The sequence below is a fragment of the Eurypyga helias genome, unplaced genomic scaffold (genome assembly GCF_000690775.1).
Source record: "Eurypyga helias isolate BGI_N326 unplaced genomic scaffold, ASM69077v1 scaffold11079, whole genome shotgun sequence".
NCBI lineage: Eukaryota > Metazoa > Chordata > Aves > Eurypygiformes > Eurypygidae > Eurypyga > Eurypyga helias.
Genome location: NW_010273940.1, coordinates 17,547 through 32,718, shown reverse-complemented (window position 1 = coordinate 32,718; position 15,172 = coordinate 17,547). Strand labels below are relative to the sequence as shown.

The window sequence follows — 15,172 nt, the reverse complement described above, 5'->3', positions numbered from 1 at the left end:
CAGTGAAAGGTCTCTCAAATTATCTCAAAATTCTCACACTTAAGAAGGAATTTCAATTTTGGATTTAATGACAAATTAACTTCAGCTTTAACGGTGCAACTGGGAACAGTGCCTTCTCCTCCTGCAGAGTTGCTAAGCAACCACAGCGTTTTCTGCCCATGACAGGTCAGAGATAGGGGTTAGCAAAATGCCTAAGAAGTTTAAACATTATCAAAGGAAAAAATTATTTGCTATATAAGGTAACGATGTAAATAAACCAGTACAGAAGCAGAGCTAATTGCAGTTGGGAAAATCTTCCAGTAGAGAATTCTGACGATTTTGATTTTACATGTGCCGTTGCTTCTTCCAAAAAACCAGCAAAACAGCATTCAAGATTTTATCAACAGACTGCAAAAGTCTCTTCTGGCAAACTTCTCTGTGTTGGCAATGAAATGGCCTAGATATCCTGACAGGTCCTCTTTAAAAGCTTTTGTTTCCATGACAAGGCCTCATCACAACAGCAGAGATAAAGCATTAAAGAAAACTGATAGGGCAAACAGAAGATTACGCCGCTTTTCTTTCTCCCAAAGTGCTATTACTTCTCAAAGATCATCTTTGTCTTCCAGATATATTACTCTGCCTTTTTCCAATATAAAAATAATTTTCCTGCTAAATCCATTTGCATCAGGTACATTTCTTAACATGTATCTGTGACATACCACATGCTGATACTTTATCCATGCTTCATTGAAGCATTACTTATCTGATACATTAACAAACATACCAATGTACAGCTGGTTTTGATTTTTCTAGTATCCCAAACTTGCCTGCATACTTTTCACAGATTCTTTCCTTCATCTGCTTTTCCTTTCAGCAGCACCATATGTATATTACAGCACGTTGAAGGAGACTTTTTTTGTTTTGATAGCTTCACCACTACAAAACCTAATCTTTTTAAAGGGTTCAAAAGATAATAGTCTGTCTTTGGACAGTTAGTTAAAATTGTTCACTCAGCCAAAAAGCATGCACTTACTGGAGTAACAGCCAGACACTAAAATATGAAGTATTGCCCATGATTTATAAATAAATTGCTTGCCTCTGTGCAGCTTCTGTAAAAGCTTTCCTTTTTTTTTTTTTTCCTTCCCCTGTTGTGGCAAGCCCTAATGAAGGTATTAAGAAATACTAAATGCAGGAATGAAAGTTTAGGCACAGTACAAGACCAGGAGACCACACAGTGCAGTAATTTTTGGCACCCTCTTATTCTGTTACTATAGAGAATCTCTCCTGGTGATAGGCACCCTTGAATCCAGGGGTAAACCTGTACTCACACAACTTCCTCAAAGTTTCTTGATCATTACAGCCTTCCTCTGAGGCCCTGAAGTCACAGGTAACTATCACAATCCAATTAACATTTAGCTTCTTGCATGAGTTTTGATCCTCTCCAGAAGGAGTAGTCTTAGAAAATCATTAATGCACTGGAATTTCTTGTAACAACATTTAATAATAATCTTCAGTTATCCTTTTCTTTATACCTCTTAATAACATAAATGAGAGCAGAAATGTTTGCGAAAGCTATGAAGACACTGAACAGGAGCTCAGAGGTTGCCGAAAAAGGTATGAAATCCTCCCCTTTGGCAATGCTGTCTATTATAATGAATATGGAAGGTATTAATAACAATAATGAAGAAGGAGAGTCTTGAAAAGAGGAGGGACACTAGGCTTCCCATATCTAGGCAGTTTCTGAGTCCGTGAATCACACCCTGAAAGCCTGACTCTCTGTCTCCACTAACTACACAGGGAATCCGACAGGAGCCTCCTAATTGAAAAACCTACCTCTGGCACCAGAAGTTATGTATACGTGTGGGCTGGGGTTGCGACACGACCAGCTGCCACGTGAAGGACGAATCATGCATACGCAGCCTTCACAAGGCAATGGCCAGTAACCCAAAAGGATACAGAAAACTTCTGTCAGTGCCAGAATCCAGCAGAGCAAAGCCAAGAAATTCCTGTGATGGGTTGGTACTGTGAGACAGACCATGCAGAAGGTCCACAGCAGCATCATTAACAGCAGATAAGCTGAACATGGTCTTGTTTGGGTGGGTTGTCTTCAGCTACTTCTGCCACACCTCCTGCTCTGGGAATGTTGCCTCCCTACAGCTCTTCGAGGACATACCTGATCTTAGTGACTGCTCTCCAGCAAGGACTGAATAAGTCCTTGGATAAAGTCGGCAACCAAGCCCACTCCTTCTTAAGTGCTTTGAACAAGTAGAAGAAAGTACATCTGCTTTAATGGGTATGAGTACTATCAACCTGGGGATGAAAATGAGCATTTCTGGCCCCCTGCAGCTTTAAAAAAAAAAAAGGATTATCTTAATTAACACTGCATTTAAAAATGACCCATTCATGTCAGTGGGAGATGAAGCCTCTCAGGAATTTATTTAGGGTGACTTTATTAGCTAAGTGACAACCAGAAGCATACCAAGAATACATACTAGAAAGGAAGGCACTTACTAGTAGAAGAGTAACTCCTTTTTCAAGGACTGACAGTAACCAAACTCCCAAATGATCTGTAAAATTAAATCAGGTTCTGCACCAGTGCACGATGGAGTCAGCTAGATCCACTGTCCTGTAACACCTCTGAATGAAAAAACCTTCCTTCGCCTCCTGAAATCAGTCAGAAGCTGGGTCCTTAGTTAATTCATCTGCTGCAAATCAAGGAAGCCAACAAGTAGCCATGTTTTGGACTGATTGAGGATGATGGTGTTTTTCTTTCTTGAAGAGGGAAGCAAGCACCCAAATGCTATCCAAAGGAAGATGCATGAGCAATGCAGCATGAAAAGCTATGCATGATGCGCTTTAAATGCCAAGTCACATGAAATAATGCATCAAAATTTCTAAAGAGAGAAAAGGAGGCAGTTAAACCCAACAGAAGTTCATTACAAAGCTGCTAAAGGTCAGCCTCGAAACATACAAGTCTTACGAGTGGCACCCCGGCCTACAGCCTTTCACCAGAAAAGCCTTTCCACCAGTTTAAAGAGCTGCCTGCCACAGCGGAGCGTCCTGAAACAAGGGAAATGACCGCGTCTTCCGAAACGGAGAATGGAGAGGCACTTCTCTTCACCACCCAAGCTCTGTGGTTTCAAATTCAGGATTTTGAATATTATCAATCTTTACTTTACATTTAACATTTGCCTTCATGACAAAAATCTCACCTTGTTCACCCACTGTCTTCATGCGCACAGAACTGCTTCCATGCCTTAAGAGACAAAAGGCGAACACTTCCTGTCACCTGACTTCAGACCAGTACAATATTCACTGCGTGCAGACCCCCGCCAAAGCAGCCGACCCAGGGGGTAAACACACTGTTCCACCAACAGGAACGACGCTGCCAAGAAAACGAACACATTCCTTGGTTCATCCTGCGCTTTTTGGGTTGCTAGCAGAGGTACTGACTTTTGCCAAAGTAGGTACCGACAGCTGTGCTTGCTTGGTTTTTGCAGAACGCTTTTACTAATTTTTTCCACAGGTTAACACGCAGAGAACACTGAAGTGTACAAGCCTCCTCATCTAACAGTGAAGTGTTTCCTTCCCTTGCACACACTTCATGGCGTAACAGCTTTTAGATTGTAAGTTTTATAATATGAAATGATACCTGAAGAAGCTTTCTTTTACAAGTTAAAAAAAATAAAAAAAATAAAAAATGTCTTACTTCTTTGTAGGCAAGCATCCAAATTAAAAATGTCTCCTCTCAAGAAAGATCAGTTTCTTTGCAGTGGAGCTACTTTTAGGAATATCACCATGAAAAAATTATTTGGTTTTGCTCACAGAGGAACACAAATAACTAACTTCAGGGGGAACAGGAGAAAGTAAACTTTACTGCTCACTTCAAGGTACAGGAGGACAGGTACATTAGAATGCTTTATTTTTAGAAACATGATTTTTTTTCCCCAGTTCATTAGAGGACATTTCAGGGCATGCAATAAAGTAAAACTCAGAGAAGCTGCAAACACTTGTATTCAGTGGAGTCTCTATAGGGTGACCAGTGACTGCTTGTTTGTGCAGTAAGCTTTGTTTATTTTGGCTAATGATATTTAAGTCCCTAAATAATAGTTTTCAATTGATTAAAAACTGTCAAAACAAAGGAACTCAGTCAATACCTATCCTATGCTTTATCCTGTCAAAAGTCTGTTAGCTGGCTGGAGGGATTGCATATACAAACTCCATTAATTTTATTGGAAAGAAGCAAAGGGACAAATAATTAATTATAAGGAAGACTGGGCTCTGAACAGCTCACCCACAGCATTTCTTAATATCCTTCTCTTAGTTAATAGATCTGTTTTCAGTTCTGCTTCCTGTGTAACATTTACTTAATAACTTGTAGTTGAAATACAGAAATATCCTAAGGCATATTAGAATCTACAGTTATGTTCAGAGGCATACATCTGTCTGTAATAAATTTAATTAGATTTGTATTATGTAATAAATGGAATGGGCATGAACTATTAAACAGAGGAAGAACGTGGGCATGAACTGATAAATAGAAAAGAAGTGATACGTAATATATTTGTAACATATATGTAATATATTTGAGTAAAGAGAAGTAGACACTACTGTATATTAACAGGAATTAAATTCTTACCTTTGTTATTGTATACATCTAGATAGTTTGGTGCTGAAAAAATTGTGATTAGTGAAGGGAAGCCTGTTGTTTGGCTTTTCCTGTACATACGATACCTACAAGGAAAGAAGATATTAATTATTGCCCAATTTTGTATGTGTATTTGTCACTGACCAAATGTGGTGCAGAAAACCCTAGTACGTTACTGCAAGGGCTGTTAACAAATGGCAATATAAAAACATGCATATGTGCTTTTTAAAGCCAAGGAGAAAAATATTTCCTGCAGGCTTATTCATTATATCCATTTGGGATGGCCAGGGATCCACTCCATGTTCCAAAACTGTGCCTCTGACCAAAATTTAGTGAGCTAGAGCTGGTTTGGGTTATGAATTTGCTCAGTGCCTGTCCCTGGAGCCAACTGGCCTCTATGTGTGTGCATCCCAGGATGTTCCCATATATTCCATCCATGGGACTGAGGGTGAAGGCAAGCACCAGCTTGAGCCTTGGAGATGTATGGTACCGCCTTCAGAAGAGAATTGCACATCCTCCGTGATCCTCCAACTGCCTGCCCTCTCTGGGCACACAAGTGATGACAAGACCAGGGGAGATGGAAAGTACGGAGAAGGGGAGAGGAAGGAGGGAGAGCAATATTTTCAGTGATGTGCCTAATTTCACCCAGTCTATTTATTAGCTAGTTTAATAATGCTTGCATTGTTTTCATTACCTAACCTTGCTGCCTGATGAAAAATAAAAGGCTTATTGGGCCAACATATAATCAATCAAGCATTAAACTGTCAAGTAATTGGAAGCAAACCAACCAAACAGTACTTTTGTCTTACGGAGACACAAGTCACACTAAAAAACAAACAAACAAACAAAAAAAAAAAACCACCAAGATTCTTTAGTCTTCAGCTACAAGAAACTGAAGAATTTGGCAAACATCCACTACAGTTGCACTGAAATAATTTTATAGTTTCGATGCAATCCCTTCTAAAAAATATTTTTTCCCCTTCATTGGCAAGCAATAAAAATGAAATTTCATTACCCTTGGGTATTTTATGTCACTTATTTTTGGCAGAGTAATATCTTGCTTTTAATTTCATTGAGGGTTTTAAGTATGTGACAATTCAAACATTCAGACTAACTTTTTATATACATAGTGAATATCAACCTAATTCCTACAATCTTGCTATTTATCTTTTATTACTATTCAGTTTGGCTGAAGTTTCTACCTCCAAATAAACACGTTAATAACTTACGCAAAGCTATTTATTCAGATACCAATCCTTCATTAAAATCTCACAAGTATGGTGCATTTTAATAAATAGATAATTTTTATAATTTTTTTAAGCAGTGTAAAAAGTTACACTTTACACTGGCAATAGTTCCATGAGGGAACCATCAAAGCACACGGTGCTTGAACTGGACTGTTTCTGAGCACAGAGTCTTAATAAACTCCTTAAATTCATTAATGGTACTCCTACATAAAACCATTTTTGTCTGGCTGTTGAGGTCTACAGGTTTATTTTCTTGATAAAGCGTAAAACTAGTAGGCCCACAAGTTTCAGATAGGTATGAAAGAGTTAAGAGATGGCAGTTCTGGCCTTTGTGAGCCAAATTGCTTCCCAGGCATCGTGGCAATCAGTGTGTCAGAAGTCTCAGGCCATTTGCAAAACTTCTTTTTCTGAGCTGTATTTGTTTTCCTTCCCTTTCCTTTCCATCCAAATAATTTTTGGTCATGTAATGCCACTTAAAATCACTAAGGCTAAGTAAGCGAGATATATGATTCATTAAGTCCTGTAAGTCAGCAATAATAATGTAAAAGACATTCTAATAGCATTTAATAGTTTTTATAGCATTAATAAAAAGGGAGCTGTTGCAACTTTTAAGTTTTCCGGTTCATTCTGACTCAGTAGTTCTTTCTTTCCTTGCTCTGTTTGACAACAGTAAGCCATTATTCATGATTAGTGCCCCCTCTCCACACATACTTACCCAGCATCCTGGGCTTCATGAGCTCGGAGTATAGATAACAAGTTATTGTGCTGTAGGAATTCACATACAGCAGGGTAACTGTTGGATGAAAACAAAAGCACTTGTTATGGTATTATCAGAAGCACCACATTTAGCTCTAGCTTTCAAAAAACATTTCATCCAACATGCATCATTCATGAAATCAGCCCCTGCTCTGCAGGCAGATTAAAGTAGAGACAAGACTAGAAGCAGCACCTTCATTTCTCCCATCCCAAAACTGCATGGAGAGGAACGCTGGAAAGTTGCAATATTCATTATGTAACAATCGCCTCATTGCTAGTCAGAAAGAAAGTAATTTCTTTCATTATACTTTAAGATTCAATGTACTCAGAAAAAGAAAAATGTGATATAACAGTTGTTCGCAGCAGCAAACCTCCTCGCACACTAACTACAGGCTGCTTATGGACACCAAATAAGCTGGTGTGCAGAAAGAGAGAGAGAGAGAGAAGAAAGGCAAATCAATCTCCAAACTGAAGATGTTTGATCTTCTGAACTTAATCTCCCTAGTAAACATGAATTATCCTTCCCCTTTACATCCTTAAAATGTAAATTCTGTGACTTCCGAAACCTAGAAGCGTGTCCACCGAATATATCTTTCTGAGACGTGTTCTACTGTGTGAGTGAAAATCATTGGGTGAAAGTGGTGAGAACTTCCTTATCATGTTTTTCACTGCACACGGGCAGTGTTGCTTTCAAGGAGAGAAGAGGAGCCATTTCTGGCAACCTCAGCACCCTGAAACCCATTCTTACTGTTTAAGACACTGAACATGTATGAAAAACATATACAAGAAAAGCAAAACATAGCATGACCTGTTTGTAGTTTTGATAGCACAAGTGGGGAATACTGTTAGGGAAAAGCTATTTAAAATTACACCTAAAAAAATGTTACACAAGTTAAAATTACTCCATTTGCTGCTTTCAAAAATAAGGGTTTTTTTTCCTCCCATAATGACTGTTTTCTTCTTGCTTTTAACCAGCTGATGACCCTCCATACCTGCATTCAAGGATGTGTGATGGCCACCTATCACTTCAAGACAAAAAGCAAAACCTGTCTCCTTCTGTTGTCAGCAGTTTAATACACAACACAAGAAAGCCAAAACTTCCTGGCTTCCTCTGTCAAAAGCCAATTGTAGGAACAGCAAAACAGAACAAAGAACACTGATGGAAGAGGATAAAGGAGAAGTGACATTGGAATAATTTTGCCCAGAGGAGCTGTGGATGCCCCATCCCTGGAAGTGTTCAAGGCCAGGCTGGATGAGGCTTTGAGCAACCTGGTCTAGTGGAAGGTGTCCCTGCCCATGGCAGGGGGGTTGGGACTGGATGGTCTTTAAGGTCCTTTCCAACCCAAACTGTTCTGTGAATAAAAATTACCTCACAGATCTGGCAAAACCTTGGGTTGGGAGTCTTTATCCAGATGACACCTAAAGCTTTTCCCTTTTCTCCCTCTTCAGGACAGTCCTTTTTGGGTTTGACAGTACAATTTGTTTCACCTTATTCAGAGAAAGAAATGCTAGTGCTTGCTTCCAACCTCCCTGGATATTTTGAAGCTGAAATGTCATTTGCAGTTAGAAGCTACAAACCCAGTAGGATGCGTATACTGCTGGGTTTGGATTTGCCCCATCTAGCATATATTCTCAGTTGCAGGACTGGTACTTGGAATTGTATAAAATGCTTGCCATTATAAAATAATTTCAAATCCCAAATTACATGGGGTACCGTTTTGGCAACTGCAGTGATCTCAAATGCTGACAGGCTGCCATTCAAACCACTGGCAAATGAGAACTAATTTGCATACATTTCTTTTCATAATTAATTGTGACTAAATGTAGACTTATTGTACATTTTGTTTAGAAATTTTTACATTAACTTCTGAAAATTGGGGTCTATAATGAAAAATCTGATAGACAGTTGATTATGTTCATTATCAGTGCAGCTGCTCAAAATGTCTAGCCTATTTCTGCTTTTTTCCATAGTATTCTTTTCATCCAGTGTTAAGTACTGCTTTTAAAGAAGATACAATGAAGTGGTAAAAAATGCTCCTAAATAGACATGATAGGTTCTTCTTTCCATTTCAAAGTACAAAAGTTCTTGTGGTTTTTTGTTTGTTTGTTGTAATTCCTTATTTATCTTATTCTTCACAAATCCGTGGACAATAGAATTCCACTAGCAGAATTTGGCTGATTCTACAGGGCCCACACCTAGAAAGGCAGAGATGCCAAATAGTACTCCATGAAAATACACACACACACACACATATAAAAAACCTGGCTGCCATCTTCTCTTCTAAGTGAAGAACATGGTATCTGTAATGAGCCAGCACTCATACTACCCAGACCACTACAACCCACGAGAAGTCTATCTGGATATTTTATTTTGAAAAAGACAAAGCAACTCTCAGACATTTTTCTTCAGCTACTTGTTGAAGCAGGGGCTGGGGAGAAGCTAAGTTTTCACTACATCCATCTATACCAGCTGTGACAATACATGGCTTTATAATTTCCAGCACTTTTTTAACATCTGTTTGCTCCTGCCCAAATGCAGTTTCATATTAAACAATATTCCTCAAAACCAAAACACATGCCTCTCCAGGTAAACAGTAGGAAGTCCAACAAAACAGAGATTATGGCAAAGGCTACCATAAAAAAAGCTTTTACACAAAAGACTTCTGCTTGGATTGTTTTTTCCTAATATTTTTAATGAAAATTATAATTTTGTAATCACATTCCCTACCATTTTTTTCAGGCTCTACCCTTCCAGAAACACTCTCTTTGCCCTACTTTGCAGACCCCAGACTGTAATTCAGATGAGCCAGAAACAAAGCAGTTGGCCAAGAGGGAAAACAAACAGAACACCCCCCCGCCACCACCCCAACAGGCTTTTACAGAACGACCCAGCCTTCTGCCTGCACTTCACGTGTCATGCTGAATCACAGAATTTTTTATGTAGAAAACAAAATACCCCACCGCTGAGCTAGAGATGTTATTCTCCATGGAGTATGTGACTGTTATTCCCCACTTTGGCATTCTTACTTCATTAAAATGCCTCATACATAGTTTACTAGTTCTGAAATCTCCTTTATATGATCACTGATTACTTCTATGCAGTTCTGAAGAAGCAGCAATAACTTGCTAAAATGAACCAAAATGGCAGATATTTTCAAATTGGTCTTTCACCAATAACTGGGAAAACTGGATGGATTTAATCTGGTTTTTGTTGACTTCCTTCCCCCACCCCCACCCCCCCCATCCTTCATCATACCATTAAAGCAGAGATGTAAATATTTATTTAAAAAGATGACATTCAAGTTTAGCTTTTCTAAGAATGCCTGCACATAAAAAACAGGTTTTCAGCAAAGCCCATTGACCTCACACTTGTCTCCAAAGGCAAAGGCTCTGATGTCTTAGGCAGCTTCCAGAACATCTCTTCCCACCTGCTTTTTCTTGCCCTTAGCTGTGCTGTCTGCAGAGCTGCACTGAGAACTAGAGCACGGAACTGCATGGGATTAGAACAAATAAACACATATCTTTTTTGCAGAGTCATTCTTTATAAATTGGATGTGTTCCCAGGTCTCATGGAGCACATGAGCTATTCTACCAATACAGCTGGGCAGATAATGGGAGGGCATCAAAAACCTCCTGTTCTGCAAGAACGAAGAGTAGAAAAGTGGGCAAAAGAATTTGTCTAAAATGCTGCTACCGCAAAAAAATCCCAACGTTCATACCCCAACTGTGCCTCTTACCCTAAGGTGAAACACGCTACAATCTTCAAATGCTTTTAGTAGACATTCCTCTAATCCTTGGATACTCACAAACTTAACATGCCTTTAGAGTAAGCCACTGAAATGATGGCAGTGCCAAAATTATTATTCTACCCCAGAGCACCTGTAAGGCCAAACCCTTTCACTGCTATCTAAGGATTGCAAATTAAGTCCTTAGAGAAGTCTTCAGTACAGTCACTTGCCACTGCTAACCATTTCTGCCTTTGGTTTTATAATGCTTTGGAAAACTGTAACCATGTAGTCAACAGCCAAAAACTTTATAAATCTCAACATTCTTTAAGAACTGATATTCAACTCCCTAAGAAAACCCAAGAGGCTGGAACACCATACCTGCAGAAAAGTTCTGAGTATCTGCTCTTCTTCTGAGGCCATCCATCGACCACTCTCATGCTCTTGTTAACAGCCAGTAATTAGCAAAGTCTTATACACATAAATGATCCCAGAAAGTGACTGTTAAGCTTGCACATGTGCTTACCAATGATAGGAAGCCCTTGATGTACTTTACACATAGGATAGGACACTGCTAATTAACTCAGTGGTGCAACCAAACTCCCTACATTCTTTACCACAGCTTTGTCAGAAAGGAAATGAAAGAAGCCGGGTGTGGATCCAATTGCAATTTTGCACGGCTAGGACCAGGCATGCTCACAGTAACTCTGTCTGAATGCAATGAAAGAACATTTTAATTCTTCATCCATCCAGTAAATCTTATGGGAATGATGACATTCCCTATCCTCCTAGAGTGGCTTAGAAAAGAGAGTTCTCCTCATGACCCAATTGCCTAAACCCACTGCGCAGCTGTGTCTCCACAAGTTAATACTATTTTCAGAGAGAAGATTTGTCCGTCTTACTTCTTCAGGCTCTCAGGTCACTGAAAGAAGTCATTCTCAAGACGATAAATAGCAGTATATTGTGCCAAGTGTGTTTTGTTTGTGTGGTGGGGGATGGGCTATAGGGGTGGCTCCTGTGAGAAGCTACTAGAAACTTTCCCGGTTCTAAGTCAGACCCACCTCTGGCCACGGCTGAGCCAACCATCACCTCTGTGATTAATGTATTTAAGAGGGGAAGACAAAAGGGAACCAGAAGTGGAAACAGAGAAAAGAGGAGTGGAAGGAGAAAGGAGTAGGATGTGAGAAAGAAAACCAGGCAGACACCAAGGTCATGGGGGAAAGGCAGGAGGTTCCCCTGCAGTCCATGATGAGAGGGCAGGTTTGTGCCCCTGCAGCCATGGAGGGTCACGGGGGAGCAGAGACCCCCCTCTGCAGCCTGGGGGAGCAGAGAATATCAATCAGGGACAAATTAATTCCCTCTTGTTCATAACAGTCCCTGAACAGAACATTTTTCTGCGTAAGGATGAAAGAAAAACTTCACTTAACTCGTAATTAAAAAACAGCTACACAACTAGTACTTCATTCATTATTTTTACTTTTTCATGAAATTGCCTCAAACATGACCATGACTACAAAGTTTGTTCACTTTAAGGTACAAAGAACTTAAGCTGACGGTCCTTTACATCTCTAAATGACAGGTTAGGCCCATGGTTTCAAGATCTGACAGTTCACAGTGCTACCCGTAACAGTTTCAAGAACTCTTGCACATAAGAAAGTTTTTTGAAGAAAAACATCAGTTTGAAATTCAAAAGGCTGTACATGAGCAGTCACGTAAGAAATGCAGTGAGAAGATTGTCAGACTACTGTATGCTAGTCTTTATACTTTCTCACGTGGAATTAGCTCACACAAATGGCTTGACATTTTACAAATCAGTTTTGGCTGAATGGAGAAGATTTCATGTACCACAGAGCTGGGAAGTCCTGTTAACATGTTGCATGTAGACAGTTAGAAAGCCACATTACTGTTATTTTCCTTATAGTATTTTGTTATTGGAAATAACTAAATCAGAGGAAAGTCTCTTGAAACTTGCCATTATAATGAACGTGTCTGATCAAAGGAAAGTTATTTATTACTGTTATTTTCTGCAATTGATAAGAGATCTTAATCATCTAGAAATCATTTCCCTGGCTTACATATGTGTCTGAAATCTTCCTGACCTTCCTTTAACATGCCCACTGCTTCTAATTTTCCATTCTGGAAATGACTGAAGAAACTAAGAAGTTTTATTCACTGAAAAATAAACAAAGTCTACCCTATCAACAGAAATACTTGAAGGAGGACTACATAATACAGTCCTTCCTTTACAAGCTGAGCTATCTGTTGAGGGAAATGGTCTCCTTTTCTCAGGAATTAACTAGAAAAGGCAAACAGAATTAGATGTTGCACACCGATGGATACCTTTTTTGCCAGTAATTCTCATTAGATGAGCAATTAGTGACCTTCCAGAGCAACTATGCACTTCATTGAACAGTAACACTTGCCTTTATATAATCTCAGTTAACATGACTCCAAGCTAGTCGCCATTAAGCAGTTACATGTCCCTCACGCAGGGCTGACCATTAGGTATCTTCCAACTACTTCCCCTTGTCCTGAAATATGTTTCTGAATATGAGTCAGGACACAGACTAGATCCGATATATTTTCAGGAGGAAACCAATACATATTTTAGGAAAATTTTATGGTAATTGTAAGAAACAGAGCTCTGGAAAAAAGCCCTAAAAGTTGTTCTGGTATATAGTAAGACCTGTATCTAAGCACAAGGCATGTTTGCAAGGCTTTTCACTTCTGTAAGAGAGGTTCAGGAGGGGAAACCACTATTACTCACTGTTTGCAGTGAGCAATGCCTGGGAGTCCCAGGCATGCTCTAAGCGTTTGGTGCTGCTGAGAGGAAGAGGAATGATTTTAGCCCTCAGAGTCATAAGCCCATTTCTGCACAGATCAATTGTTTGCAACAGTTTGACACCTTTTTTCATAATGAGACCAAACACATTTCTCAAGCACCTTCCAGATGTTATCGATCCGAAGGCTGCAGTACGACCTGCCCACAAAAGGTGCGTGCTGGCAGCCCAGGCTGCAGTGCAAGCCGCTTTGTTCTCAGACCATCCCCACACTGCGGTAATTACTGCTCAGAGAAAGGACCTGGAAAACTAATTTCTAAAACTCAAGCCATCTGTTACATGTCTGCTAATGTTACTAACAAGGAGGTTGATTCTATCAGCTCTGGTTACTGGTGGAAGCCATTGATTCACTGCTGACGTGTTACTAAACAGCTATGGGTCAGTTATGTTCAAGTTGAGATTTTCAAAGGTAACTAAAATTCCTCAACTTCTGCTGACCTTGCTGGGAAAACTTAGACTTGCATGTTGCTAGCACAGGCCGAAACAGAACCACTGCCTGCAAAATGTTCAACAATCTCTTAACATTTCAATAGCACACAAAAATTAAGTTATCAATTAATATTCCCCTGGTTACAGGGGACACATTCATTCCCTAATTTACAAGAACAGAAATAAGCCAAATACATAGGCTTCGGTGAATAAAATTAAGTAGTTTTAGGGTTTCCCACTCATGGGTGAAAGCAAGATACAAATCAATCAAATATGAATTTACCTGAAAACAAGGCAAGCCTGCAGACTGCCTAAATATCTAAGTAGTGTCATGAACTTCAAGTAAAATTTTATACTGCAAAATCAGAACAAGCTCACATGCAGAAACCCATTCAAAGTGGTAATATTCACCTGTAGAAGTATGAGCACCCCCTGACTGTGTTGTGAGTAAAGTGTTCCTGAGTCTTCTCGTTTCCAAAGTCCTCTAATGGGTCTGACCACAGGATGTCACACATAGGTCCGTATGCAGGTGGTTCCTTGAATCGATCTAACTAAGAAAAATAGGAGACAAAGAAATACTAACTTCTTTCTACTATGTATCACAGAAACACTGAAGCAAGGTTACTATTTTTCTTTCTGTGGGTTGGCAAACGAAGACCCAAATGCAATCTGGTTTTCAGTTTTGTGTTGCTCTCAGCTTTACAGCAATGGATTTTGAACAACAGCAAAACACTCCTTGCTAACACTGACAAAGAGGAGAAGGAACGAAAACTGAAAATTATGCGATACAGTGAATTCCCATTCTCTACGAATTTTTATGTGAACTTTTTTCCCCTGTTCCTATGTCTTTTGCATGCATTTCAGTGGACAAGAGAGAAGATGTTATTTCTGTATTTTGTCATTTTTGAAACATCATGGCACTCAATTTATGTGAGGCACCTCAAGAAAATATAAAATTGTTATTTCAAAACAAGTTCCCATTTTGATTTCAACACATTTTCACAAAAACCTGTATGTAAATATGAAGACACTTCTGCATTACAGCATCTTGCCATGACATTCTTGTTGTTAACCCTAATTAAGCAGCTAAAATCTCCTCTTTCTGCCTGACTAATGGTATTAAAAAACCCAAATATTTAGAATCATACCGCAAATAAGAGAAAATACAGCAAAACACAGAAATATTAAAAATCAGTATTCTTCTGCAAGAGCCATTTAGCATAAAAACACCCCTTGTTAAGATGGGTGTATAAATCAGGCTTGCAGTCCAAGATATTCTCTACTCTGACCAGAAAGATCAAGTAATAATTTAGTAGCATACCTAACTTAACCACCCCCCCCCCAAAAAAAATTTCAAAGAATTGGTTTCACACGCTTTCAACATTTAGTTAAAGTTTTAGTAAGACCTCTATAATTTTACCTTTGTGTCCTCATCATTAAATATTCACAACATACTTACAATTCTAACTTATATCAGTCCTCTACCAGTTAATGCTTTTGTAACCTTAATTCATTTAAATTGAATAACAATTCATAAATATGCAAAAC

General features: G+C 39.1%; 1 protein-coding gene across 1 annotated transcript in view; it reads right to left on the bottom strand.

The window, feature by feature from the left end:
* LOC104515611 (serine/threonine-protein phosphatase 2B catalytic subunit alpha isoform) overlaps positions 1-15,172 on the bottom strand; it is a gene marked incomplete at its 5' end in the record, with an annotated part of 45,944 nt that overhangs the window by 17,472 nt on the left and 13,300 nt on the right. Inside the window, 3 exons of the mRNA XM_010159653.1 lie at positions 4,619-4,713; positions 6,590-6,667; positions 14,036-14,175. Coding sequence (XP_010157955.1) covers positions 4,619-4,713; positions 6,590-6,667; positions 14,036-14,175 — 313 coding nt within the window. The remainder of the gene's footprint in view (positions 1-4,618; positions 4,714-6,589; positions 6,668-14,035; positions 14,176-15,172) is intronic.